The 13,607-nt window shown below is 40.6% G+C and overlaps 1 protein-coding gene across 2 annotated transcripts in view; it reads left to right on the top strand.

Annotated features, from left to right (window-relative positions):
- Positions 1 to 3,838: 3,838 nt before the first annotated feature.
- Positions 3,839 to 13,607, top strand: part of TTC33 (tetratricopeptide repeat domain 33) — a 38,923-nt gene continuing 29,154 nt past the window's right edge. Inside the window, exons 1-2 of one of the 2 annotated variants that reach the window (XM_055422125.2) lie at positions 3,839 to 4,026; positions 7,147 to 7,368. In XM_055422125.2, coding sequence (XP_055278100.1) covers positions 7,148 to 7,368 — 221 coding nt within the window. In that variant the 5' untranslated portion in view covers positions 3,839 to 4,026; position 7,147. The other variant, XM_055422124.2, reaches the window with a different exon arrangement.

The raw sequence follows: 13,607 nt of genomic DNA, 5'->3' as shown, positions 1-13,607 counted from the left end.
GTGGGTGGATGTAGAACTCCATGCACCTTTGGAATGAAAGAAAAAAATGTGCTTTATATCTTTTCCCCATAACTCCTTCCGAGTCCCCCATCCATAACAGAAATCCTATTTTCATTGTGAGTTTTCTTCACTAGATGAATCAAAGCCTACATACAACATAACTATAAATGGGTAGTATGGTAGAAATCAGTCTGCGGTACAAGATTTTTGAGGCTTGTTCACATTTGTCTTGACCAGGGTATAATTAATTTCAAATTCAAATACTTTGACTTGGAAAATGGATAATAAAACATAAGATTTTTCACTGGTTTACAATGTGATTAACTTTAACTTCTGAGAAAACTATGTGGAAAAAAAAAAGTTACTTGTTATGGCCAACCATCTGTGTACCTTTTAAACAGTGTGCCTAAATATAAAGTATAGTGCTTGAGCAGATTTTGGCACTTAAATGTTATGATTTTTGTTTCATCTAAATTAGTGAGCTTTTGTTTCTTCTAAAAATTAAACACCTGAACAAAATATTAAGTTGTATATAACAGAAGAGCAGTTACCCTTGGCTGCTAACATTGGATTTCGTTAGAATTCCACTACTCTTAGAATTCAATCAGTAAAATATCTTATATCCCATATGGCATTGCTGGCTTGTGTTAGACTGTCGACATTCTGAATCTTTAAAATGATAACTGAACAACAGAAAACAGTACTAAGGAGTGTTATGAACAACACATGGGTTGTTCTTTTATAAATTACTGACTGAACAAAATTGTACAAGAAATTCTCTTGCCTGAAAAATCAATATTTATTGAACTGTTCTATTGTAAAAACATTGTTCTATTTATTGTGAATGACAATAAATGTTAACTGTGACAAATTTAGAGGATTTCTAACAACTTGGAAGATGATCATGTTGTCTATATAGGCAGCATGGGAAATTATTAAATATATCAATAGGTGCACTATGATCATACAGCAAAGTAGGGGACTGGTGGGGGTAGCCTTTACCAGGGTAGAGTGGATCAAGATAAACTTATTTGAGAGGTTTGATATAGACTCCGAGAAAGGTGTACAGCTTCAAGCACCATTAACTTATTCGCTCTGCAAACTATATCTTCTTGTATGGCTACTATGAACCAAGCACTATGAATGTGACCATAAGGCATAAATCCTGCTCTGAGTCCCTAGATACATACATGTTAAAGATTTTTATAGAGGTCTAACATATGCAGAAAAGTGCTCAAATCAACTATTTCCTGAATTTTCAGTGTTAGGTTTGCAATGAATATGGCCATGTAAACCTCTACCCAGATGAAGAAACACTGCCACCACCATAGTAGTGTCTTTTTATTAATACCAGAAGTGATATAGTAAGTGATATACTATTACTTCTGCTATATCCTTGAGGCAACAGAGAAGAATCCTGGTATGATATGGGAAGTAACAAGAGTGTGAGTGCAAGGGGTAGGGCTCATAGGTGGCTATCTTGGAGTCTGGCTACCGCAATTGCGTACTGATTATTTTGAAAAAAACTGGTTCACTCCCACAGGTCTTATGTTGGAAACATCTAATCCAACAATAAAAAAGAAAATCACATTTGATACCACCACTGATCTCATCAGAAAAGTCTGGGGACTTCCCTGACAGTCTAGTGGAAAAGACTGTGCTTCCACTGCAGGGATTGTGGGCGCATTCCTTGGTTGGGAACTAAGATCCCACATGCCCTGCAGTGTGGCAAAAAAAAAAAAAAAAGTCTAGAAGTACCAGGAAGCTGGCAAGATAATTATGGCAAATATAAGTATTCCAAAATGGTTTGTTGTTTAGTTGCTAAGTTGTGTCCGACTCTTTGTGACTCCATGGGTATGATAAAATTTTGCAATAACAAGCTCATGGTCTGAGCCACAGTCTGCTCCAGGTCTTCTTTTTGCCGACTGTATAGAGCTCCATTGCCCCCTGCAAAGAATATAATCAATCTGATTTCGGTATTGACCATTTGGTGATGTCCACACAGAGTCATCTCTTGTGCTATTGGGAAAGTGTGTGTGCTATGACCAGTGTGCTCTCTTGAAAAAATGGATAGCCTTTGCCCTGCTTCATTTTGTACTCCAAGGCCAAACTTGGCTGTTACTCCAGCTATCTCTTGCTTAAATTCTTGAATTTTATTTTTGGCAACACAGTCAATTGTTTTCCTTGATGTAGCAGGCACATTTCCTTCGTTTTCAAAATGTTTATCAGACCCAAGCCTGAATAATCAGCAGGTGTGTCAGTTCTTCTAAGTAAAAGTTGTATTCCACAAAAAAAGTATTTGTTTATAATGTAATCTCACCAGTGTTTTTATAATGTAATCTCACAAGTGCTTTTATCTTGAGACATCATACTTCAATATAGAGCAAAAGTACTTTGTACCTCCCATTTTTGTCACACAGAGTATTAAAAAGAAATGTGTATAGTCAGCGTTAATAAAATCATTTTTATTGCTTCTTTAAGGACACTCAGTGAATGAATCTTCTTTTTCTTACAATGAATGTGTACTGAGGAGAGAATAACAATGACTGCTAGTACAGCTTGGTATCACCACCTTGATTTGTGCTGAGGTGCTACAGGTTTTAGCCACCATTGCTTTTCCATTCTTACTGCAAATGTCATCATTATGAAAAAGGTAAATGATGTCATGATATTATGAAAATATAGTTTCGTTTTGTTTTTAAATTTACTTATTTGGCTGCATTGGGTCTCTGCTGCAGCAGGTAAGATCTTCATTTCGTCATGTGGTATCCGTCATTGTCAACCTCGGACTCCAGAGCAGGCAGGCTTCAGCTGCTGCAGTGCACAGACTCTGTGGTGTGCGGGTTTAGTTGCTCTGTGACTTGAGGGATTTTGTTTCCCAATCACGTATGGAACCTGTGTCCCTTGCATTTCAAGGCGGATTCTAACCCATAGAGTCCCCCAAATACTTCTGACTCTGAAAGGATCTTGAGGACCCTCAGGGGTCTGAGGTTCATCTTTGGAGAATCATTGTTTCCCATCAGTTTCTCAGTGAGGCAGAGGAGGGGGACCCATCTTTCTTCCAGGGGCTTTGGGCAACTTCTGGAGACATTTTTGGTTGTCACCACTGCTGGGGTGGTAGGGGATGCTAATGGCACCCAGTGCCCAGGGATACTGCTGGACACCCTGCTGCGCCCAGGAGAGTCCCCCCCCAACCCCTCTGTCCCTCAAAGAATGATCCAGTTGGAAACGTTACACCCTTGAGGCTGAGAAAATTTCGTCTACAAAAATGAGGTTGAGAAAATTTGGTCTACAAAAATGATGCCACAACACTGAGAACAATCTCAATTTTTCAGTTTCCTAAACACTTCCCTGTGTTACACGTTCCCACTTTACTTTTCGTAACGGCTACTTTCGGGTCATAGTTCTTTCTTCTTTAGAGACGCTGCATGCAACTTTTTTGTCCCCTCGGCCGCCCTCCCCCGCCGACCCCTCCCCCCAGCTGAGCTACGGCCCTCCCTGGTCCTCTCCCCACTGTCATATACTTTCATAATTGGGTGTGCCTCTGTCCTCAGCGCCTGGCTGATCTCAACTAGGTTGTAAATTCCTTCAGGGAGGGCCGCGTGTCGACGCTCTCGATTTCCCCCGAAATCTTTTCCCGAGCTCTACCTGCTGACTGGATTGGTCTCGCGATACCATCAGTGAAGTCCTCTCCACGCGCACTCAGCCTGCGCAGACAGAGTTTCCGTCGCTCCCGAGCTGTGGGCACCAGCGCTCCGATGCTCTCGTCTGCCGCTAGAGGGCGTGCCCGGCCCGAGCGGCCCGGACTACCAGCCTCGGAGAGTAATAATGGGGTGGGGGCGGCCTCAGTGACTTCTGGGACTTCAGGGAAAGGATTGCGGATGAAAGGCACTGGGTCGCCTCTTCTCAGATCGCTGCTCCGGACGGTTCTGACGGCCTAGGTCGGCCAACCCCCCCCGCCATCTTGGAAGACCCGGCACCTACGGCAAGCGGGAAGGAAGTGGGGCACGATAACTTCCGTTTCCGGTGGGTAAAGGGCAAGCGGAATGTAAACAGGGGACCCGGGGAGTGGTCTTCGGGTAACACAGGCTACCGGTCAGCGGTGGAAGTCGGCGGAAGCTGGGGGAAATCGAGGCTGGTGGGTCTTGGCGTGACGGGAGTAAGGAGCTTCCGAAGTCGGAGTTGAGGCCCACCGCGGGTGCGGCAGAGCCGGGACGCTAAGGTTGGTCTCTAGGGACCAGCAGTTTGGGGGTTCAGGCCCTCCCTGGTGCTCGCGCCCCGGGCGGGAGCAGCGGAAGGTCGCTGACTCTGCACCCCGGGGACGGGGCCCGTGTCTGGGGCGGGACTCTGAACTCGCGGGGGACGTCCTGGGAAGCCCTGTGAACTTCGCAGTTTTTTTTTTTTTTATTGTGCAAAATGAGGGGAAGTCGCCAGTACTGGCTTCTCTTGCGGTAACGTGTTCGGGTAAATCGTTTCTTGCGGAATCCCTCACCTCCGAATACATCCGTATACGCAGAAGGATGCTGTTTTGCTTCCTTGTTTGTGTTCTTCAGTTTCCTCGTCTTCGTTGCTTCATTTTCCGACGCAGTGAAAAGAAGCATTATCTAGCTTGTGGCAGGGTAAAATGTGTTATTCCAGTTCCCACACTATGTTGGCTTCCTTAGTGGCTCAGTGGTAAAGAATCTGCCTGCAATCCCGGAGACCAAGGTTCGATCCCAGGGTCGGGAAGATCCCCTGGAGAAGGGAATGGCAACCCACCCCAGTATTTTTGCCTGGACGGAGGAGCCTGGCAGACTGCAGTCTATGGGGTCGCAAAGAGTCGGACACGACTGAATGCCTAATACACACTATTTCGTCCCTCACGTTGCCGATTTGGAAACTTGAAGCCAGAAAACTTAATCATCCTCATTCTTGTCACCTTTAGGGACAGTGGTAAATGCAAGACTTCTTAACATGACTTATTCTAATATCTTGTGAGACCTTTCTAACGATCCGTTCTTATGGTCTCTTTCTGTACTTCTGGACATACGTTCCGTATGTAAACACACTTACATTTTCAGGCTTTTTGTTGTTCTTTCCCTATGTTACTTGCAGTAATCTTCAGACATAGGAAACTCATTTTTCCCTGTCATCATGGGTCTGGGAAGAGGGTTTGGCTTTGTCCTCATTCCCTAGTGTAGTTTATAATCCATTATTTCTGCAGGCTTTTCTAAAAACCTCTGCTCCTGTGGAAAGCATGTGGTTTACCCCATCCATTCTTTTTTGGTTTGTTTGGGTTTTTTTTTTTTTTTTTGCCTCCCTTCTCAGCAGCTGAGATCCAAGTTCCCCAATTAGGGATGGATCCCATGCCCCCTGCAGTGGAAGCTTGCAGTCCCAACCACTGGACCCCCAGGGAAGTCCCACCCAGTACATTTCTTGATTGCTGTAGTTTATTGACACTTCATTAAGAACTTAGGCACATGACCCACAATTTTCTTAGGTCTCCAAAATCTGCAGTTGTCTTGGGCCTTTCCATGTTAGTGACCTCATAGACACCCACACATTTTTTTGGTCTCTTTCATTATAGTGGTTACTTTATACTTTATTTCAGTGTGCGTCGGTGATAAAGAGCTTGGTATCTGCTGGAACTTATTATTTCATTTCTCTCCCTCGGGTACTCCCACAATGCCCATTCTTTGATGGTTGTGTGAAGACCTCTGGTCCATTGCTTTTCCTTATCCCAATAGTTGATCAGTCAGTTGATACTCTCTTTGGTGTCGTCGGCTCCTTTAAGAATGGAATGAAAGCTTGGAGTCTCTTGTGCAGGTTGCACACAAACATATAAAATTCATTTACAATTCCAAAGGGTTTCTCAGTATCTATAAACCCATCCATGTAACTAGCAAGAGTTCTTGATCCCTCAGTAAATCCCTTCTCGAAATATTTGTTGAATTCTTCCAGGGTTTTCTTTAACTTTGTTCCATCTGTTATGCTCGCTCACTCAGCCCTTATATTTTGTATTATTATTGCAGATTTACAAAGCAGTTTAACATGTGTTATCATTCTGATTAACCTCATAGTTTTGTGAATTAAGTCATTTACCAGTTTTGAATCTTTCAAAAACTTTTTGTGATGGAAAATTTCAAACATAGTTGCAAAGAGAGAAGAAAGTACAGAGACTCCATGTACTCGTCACCTAACTTGATCACTTACCAACTCATAGCAGTCTTTTAATCTGTATATCTTATATCGCTCTCATCACTCCTGCTGATTACTTTGAAACAATTGCTAAATACTGTGTAATTTCATGTAAAATATTTTAATATGTATTCCCAAAAGATGAGCATACTTTTTGTCAACATAATACTATTATACCTGAAAAAGTAGGAATTTCTTAATATTATCAAATATGAAGCCATTGTTCTGATCCCCCCTATTATTTCATAAATTTTCCCTCCCCATATTGTTTGTTTGATTCTGTAACTAAACAAGATCCACACGTTGTGTTTGGTTTGTGTGTTTCTTAAGTGTCTCTTAATCTAGGGGATACCTCCCAACTTTTCCATTTTTTTTGAAGAAACCAGTCTTACTTTTCCTTAGTTTTGGTTTCTTGCTGTCTCGTCTCAGACATGTTATTTAGCATACTCCTCTGTATCCCTTATTTCTTATAAACTGGTAGAGGTATGAGGTGATTTAGTGTTAATTTTGGCAGGAATACTTCATGGCTGCTGTGTCACTTCCCTCAGGAGATTCATATTGTGAACTTGTCTTTCTTTACCGTGTTGGGCTTCCCTGGTGGCTCAGGCAGTAAAGAATCTGCCTGTAATGCAGGAGACCTGGGTTCAATCCCTGAGTTAGGAAGATCCCCTGGAGAAGGAAATGGCAACCCACCCCAGTATTCTTGCCTGGAGAATCCCATGGATGGAGGAAACTGGCAGGCTGTAGTCCATGGGGTCACAGAGTCAGACACGATGAGTGACTGACACTTTCACTTTCACTTAGGATGTTAGCAGCCTTAGATGGTTATCGCCTCGATCCGCTATTTTAATTAGGGGCCAAAAAATGGTGACAAGTTTATCCTTTTATCCTGTCTTTACCTGTTTGTTGGAATACTTCTATAAAGGGCCAAGTGTGAAATTTAAAGCTCTCTCTTTATAATTTTTCCAGAATGGCTTCCTTTGGATGGAAAAGGAAGATCGGTGAGAAGGTCTCAAAGGTCACATCCCAGCAGTTTGAAGCTGAAGCTGCTGATGAGAAGGATGCAGTTGGGAAAGATGAGGGCAACTGGCTTCACGCTGTTAAACGGAGGAAAGAAAGTCTCCTTGAAAGCTGTGCCGAGAAAAGCAAACAGCTGAAGGATGAAGGAGCCACTTTGGCTGAAAATAAAAGGTATGTTTTTAGAGTTTTCTTTTAGAGGATGGCTTTGGTCTTTGGTAGGATGGAACGCTCTTCAGATCATCCAGAGATCTACAGTCAGGCCTGTGTGCCGTTGACTGGTATATCGTTTGTGGTGCTGAAGTGTTTGAGACATTAGAAGTAGTAGTGCTAAACAAGAAGCACTTTTTAAAAATTCTTTTCTTCGTTCTTTTTCTTCTTTTTTCCCCCCTGTGGGTAAGGATGATTATAAAAGATTTCTTGGTTATCATTTTTGTCTTAATTGAGTCAAAGTTGAGGAACCAGCCTTTTTGTTTCTAGGACTGTTATTTTGATTCTGGGAGTAATCTTACTGAATTTTAATGTAAAACATGAAGTAATGCTTACACTATAAAATATTAGCACCTCATATTGGAAGTGAAAGGAAGACAATCAGTCAATGACAACCAACAGCTTCGTGTCCTAAGATTAGATTGCGAATTCTCATTTGCAGTGTTTAGGCACAAAGATTTTTCTCTTGTAGGACTTCACAAAATTGGCTATTCTATCTTAGAAGAAAATCAACTATAAATTTTCTACATTTATGAAATCATTTTGAGAACATCCATAAAACATCTTTAGAAATTCCTGTAAATGCCTGTTAAAAGTTCATTAATTTTGTTGTTCTTATCTTTTTCTCTAGACCACACTAGTGTGTAGAAGGGAAGAGCTGTTCAGTTATTGCCATGGGATTCCCTCTGGATTTCCTGGGGTAGATGAGAGATATCAAGTTTGTGGTTAAACAGAAAGCTTTTTTTTTTCCTTGCATGTCAAACATTGAGTCATTTCACTGAAATCAGCTGGATAGGATGCTTTATTTTGAATGGAGAACACTGTGAGATAATTAAATATTTTAGCTCTTTAGCAATTGTTTTTGGATTATTGTATACACAGCTTTGAAGGATCACTAAACAGAATTAAAGGAATCTGTAGTTCTATGAGTCGTCTGGCCACTCTAAGCCAAAAATAAATAGAAATGATGGAAAATAAATAGAAATAATAAGAGATAATAAATACTATCTCTTAGATAATAGAAGAGTATCTAAGAGAATATTCAACATGATTTAAAGTAATAGGAGTAGGAAATAATATAAGGAAGAATAGTAAAGTGAAGAGAATAGAATTCAATCCTTGTTTTCCTATCAACTTCATCTTAAACCACTATCATTTTCGGTACATTTTAAGCCACAGTGTCCTTCCTTGTGTTTTTGAAGACAGTTCTTGATGCAGCTTTGTCTGTGACTCTTATCTGAAAACCCGTTAGTTCCTGTGTTCTGATGTTTATCATCTTGTCCTTCAGATCTCTGCTCATAAGTCCTCTTCTCAGCAAACCACTCCCTGACTGCACAGCACCCTGTACTTCCTTGTTTTCCATCACATAAGCTTTTTTTGTTTTTAAAGAATTTTAAATGTCTATTTTGTGATTAGGTGAAAGGAATGCTAATCAAATAAACCTTACAAAAGACTGAAAAACTTCTTTATTTGTGACTTATATTTCTAAATCTGTGTTTCAGAGAAAATCATTAAATTGATCTCTACAATGGTGAGAGATCAGAAAGTGAATTAGTTGTTAGGATGGCAGTTATTTCAAGTGCTGTAAGACTTGTTGATGTACCAAGGTGTAGGAACCGTGTTAGACGTTTATTGATGTACCAATTGCTTTAAAATGTGTTAAGTATTAAGAAATGTGTAACGTCATCATTAAAATCTAACATCAAATAGCCATTCATCCTTCTTTTTAAAAAAAAATTCAAAGAGAGGTAAGATATGTTAATAAACTTTAAGGAGCTCAGCTTTTGATAAGATGCACAAGAATACAGATAATTACATTGTAGAGTAGTGTGTGCAGTAAGACAGGTCCATACAAAATATTTTAGAATCACAGGAAATCAGAGCCACCAGTTCTATCTGTGTATATCAAGGAAGTTCTGACAGATAAATTCAGTCTTCAGTTGGGTTTCAAAGAAGGAGTAGTATTTGCCAAACCAGTAGTGGTGGGAAGTATTTCAAGAAAGTGTGACCAGAACATGGAAGTAGAGTCATGAAATTGTTTTACCTGTTTAGGAAAATTCTACCAAGTTGGTATTGCTAGAGCAAAGAAATACAAAAAAGTTTACAGTTAACACTCCTGAAGAGAAAAAACTAGGTTGTGATCTCTTTGTATGCAACAGTAAGACCCTTTTCATTGTATTTTGTTAACAATGGTGAGAAGTAATTTTATGACTTAAAGTAAGAAAAACCACAATCACGTCAGCTTTTTAAACTTTCTTTTAGTATTGCTCCCTTTTTGAAGTTACACTTTTCACTTACTTAGTGCGTTATATTCCTTTGTCTTCTATAGAAATGTAAGCTCCAGGAGTGTAGGGACTTTGTCTAAACAGACTTATGTACTCTACCTTTAGCTCTTAGAACAATTCGTGTCATTTACTGAGGCCAGTCAGTAGATATTTACTGAATATTTGTAAGTCTGCTGTGTTTTGTTATATTGTGGCTAAATAGGTTTTTGTGGATTAACTACCATATGTTACATTATACCTGTAGGAATATATATTTTTAAACTCCAGATCGGAACACCATTTTGAGAACATATTTTATTTCATATTCCAACCACAGAGGACCTTTGGGAATAGAATTTTCCTGTCTTCCTCCTGCCTGAGAATATGACACTTGAGAATTATTGTTCTTTTCTGAGTCCAGTTCCTTTCCCCAAAAGCTATGATGGTAAGGATTAAGTAACAAAATATGGAACAGCTTTGAACTTGGAATGAGTAATAATCCTAAGGGTGTAGAGAAGTAGTGGTGCCTCTGGAGGCATTACTAGAGAAGGAAGGGGGGAAGGTTGATGGAGGGAGCTCCTTCAATTTCCGGGGGTACATTGTTTTGCCTTCTTGAGATTTTCTTTTTACCCTGCAGATTTTCTCATTTAGTTTCATTTAGCACTTAGAGAACCCCACTCCAGTACTCTTGCCTGGAGAATCCCAGGGACGGGGGAGCCTGGTGGGCCGCCGTCTACGGGGTTGCACAGAGTCGGACACGACTGAATAGAGACTTAACAGCAGCAGCAGCAGTAGCAGCAGCACTTAGAGAATTGTCTGAGTACATTGAATGTGTATGGTCCGAGTGTGTTAATGTCATTCTTCCTCCAAAGGAGACACAGTTCTTGACCAGCACAGACTCTGCCCTGTCCAGTTTACTTCGTTAGTAACACACTATTAACTACTCTTAGGAAAATGTGATTGATGCATTTCATGAAGTATTAAATTTTTTTTTTTTAATCAGTTATTTTGTTCAAGCATCTTTTTCTCAAAGTAATACTAACTAGGACATACCTTAGACTTCCAGGGTGGTTCAGCAATGAAGAATCTGCCTGCAATGCAGGAGATGTGGATTCAATCTTCCTGGGTCAGGAAGATTCCCAGGAGGAGGAAATGGCAACCCACTCCAGTATTCTTTTTTTTTTTTTTTAACCACTCCAGTATTCTTGCCTGGAAAATTCCATGGACAGAGGAGCCTAGTGGGCTACAAAAGTCGGGCATGACTGAGCACGCACACACTTGCACAGGACACACGCATGCAAAGGACTTGCATACCTTTTGAAGAGTCACAGTATGGGTTCAAACTTTTACACAGTGGCTTTTAAGGTTTCAACCACTAGATGGTGATATTTAATTGTGTAGCTAAGTCGTCTCATTTTTCCTTGTATTAGTGTGTATGTTTGGAAAGCTGGAATAAATTGTAATTTGCCATGAATTTTGTTCCATGTCTAGAAAAACATACCTGCCAAAGTGAACTTGAGGGTGATCTGGCTGTGTGAAATGCATTCTGTTTAGTGCCAGCCTGGATGTATTTCACGACAGTGATCTTGCCTCTTATTCTGTGGAAGAGAATAGATGCCGTCAGTGTAGAATGCCTTTTATTTTCTCACCATGTCTTCCAGTCCGAGTGTGTCTGCATCCAAGCCACTTACTTTCACTGTGTTGTAATGAAGTGCCCCTGCTTTTATCAAAGGCCCATCTCATCCCTTTTTGCCTTATCAGAAATCTTGTTCCTCAAACCACTCTCATTTTTAAAAAAGGTTTTTTTTATTTAATCTATTTAATGAATTTTTGGCTTCGCCAGGTTTTAGTTATGGCATATGGGATCTTAGTTCCCTGACTAGGGATTGAACCCAGGCGCCCTGCATTGGGAGCGTGGAGTCTTAGCCCCTAGACTACCAGGGAAGTCTCCCTTCCTTTTGTTTTGATGTCATTTGTTCTTCTCTCTTTTTTACCCTTTTAAAAATTGAACTATAGTTCATGTATAATATTATATAAGTTATAGGTGTACAATGTAGTGATTCACAATTTTTGATGGTAAAGAACTCACCTGCATTGTAGGAGATGTGGGTTCGATCCCTCGGTGGGGAAGGTCCGGTGGAGAAGGAAATGAAAACCCACTCCAGTATTCTTGCCTAAAAAATTGTATGGACAGAGGAGCCTGGTGGGCTATCATCCATGGGGTCACAGAGTTGGACACGACTTAGCAAACTACAACAAACAAACTGGAAGTGTGAAATCATATCTGCTGGTTGATGTGCTATTCCAGAACTAATCAGCCCCACTCACCCTCAGATCCCTGCCCTTGAGAAAGTTCACGATATTCTTTTTTTTTTTTAATTGATGTGTAGTTGATTTACAGTATTGTGTCAGTTTTAGGTGTACAGCAAAGTGATTCAGTTACATACATATATATATATATTTTTCAGATTATTTTTCATAATAGGTTATTACAACTATTCTTATTACTACAAGGTCCCGGCAGATGCTGCTGTCAGCACAGACTATAGAGCCGCCATGTATGGTGCTGATAATGAAAAGACCATCACACTTTGATGATGGCTAGGTTGGACCTTATGGGTTCTTTAGAGGGACTGGGTCACATACCCAGAAGTGTGAATGGGTTAAAGTCTTGTGGGACCGACTTTGATCAACTGGAGGCAGGATATGGGAGGGAAACTGCAAATAAATTCTTTTTCCTCCATTCCCCACTGGACTATTTCCAGTACAAAGAGGTTTCACACTGTGTCTGAAGAAGTTCTCCAAGGTTAACAATCATCTGTATGTGTTTTTGAAGCTGTTGTCAGCTTAACATATGCCTTGTGTTTTATTCTCCCAAACTGCCTTACTTTTCTCTTTTTTCCTCACTCTTTCTTTGGATCCTGTCTGCCACAAAGAGTTAGCCTGTAAGCTTAGGCTTCATATCATCAGGCTAACATATCATCCTGGATTCCTTTCTTTTTTTCACTCCTCTTATCTAATCCAAGTTGAGATGATTTTACTTTTTCACATATTCTGAATCACTTTTATCCTCCCTTCTGTCTTCATTGCTGTCATCCTAGTCTAATTTATTGTCATCTTACATAGATTACTCTGGTAGTCTCCTAACAGGCCTCCCTGTACTTTCTTAGACTCTTACAGTTCATTTTCCTCCGCTGGGCCCAACTGATGTTTTCAAAATGCAAAGCAATTCATGACTGTATTGCTTGGAAACTGTGGATTCCCCTTCACTCATACAGGAAAATCTGCACTCATAACCATGGCCTACTAGTTTCATAATCATGGCTTCAGACTACCTCTCTTACCTGTCAATTCCCTTCCTTCCTCCTCCTCCTATAGTCATGCTGGAATGGCTTTTCTTTTCTTGCCTCAAAAAAAAAAAAAAGGGTGTTTAAGCCTCGCTTGGCCTTTTCCTTTGTCTGGAATGAACTTCTCCAGATTGTCCATGGGCTGGCTGCTTTCTGTCACTCAGCTCTCAGCTCAGATGCCTTCCCAGAGAGACTTTTCCTCACCCCTGTCATATCCCTCCGTGTGTCTGTCGTCATGGTGCGCAACCACGTTTTAGTTTATATTTGTTGTCTTTTTGTGCCTTCTTCCCACGCGCATACGTTCTAGAGTGTATGCTGTAGAAGATTGGTAGGTCCTTTTATATTTTGTTGAATGCTGCATCCTCAGTACCTAGAATACTCCCTGGCCCAGTAGTCTTCTGCTCTGGTGCTCAATAAATGCTTATTAAATGAATAAGCTGGTAACTGTATAGCTCATTAAACTTGATGCTATAGCAAATTACAGTCTAATTGGGAGCAAAGTAGCTAAACCCTATGACATTTCTGTCTGGTAATAGGTGTGCTGATTTACTTGGCTTGGTCACCAGCTGTTCTTATACCTCAGTGTTGGGTA

Source organism: Moschus berezovskii, chromosome 18 (genome assembly GCF_049115385.1).
Source record: "Moschus berezovskii isolate FMDL1 chromosome 18, NW_MosBer_1.0, whole genome shotgun sequence".
NCBI classification, from domain to species: domain Eukaryota; kingdom Metazoa; phylum Chordata; class Mammalia; order Artiodactyla; family Moschidae; genus Moschus; species Moschus berezovskii.
The sequence above is the reverse complement of the archived record's forward strand: the minus strand, read 5'-3'. Positions and strand labels throughout refer to the sequence as shown.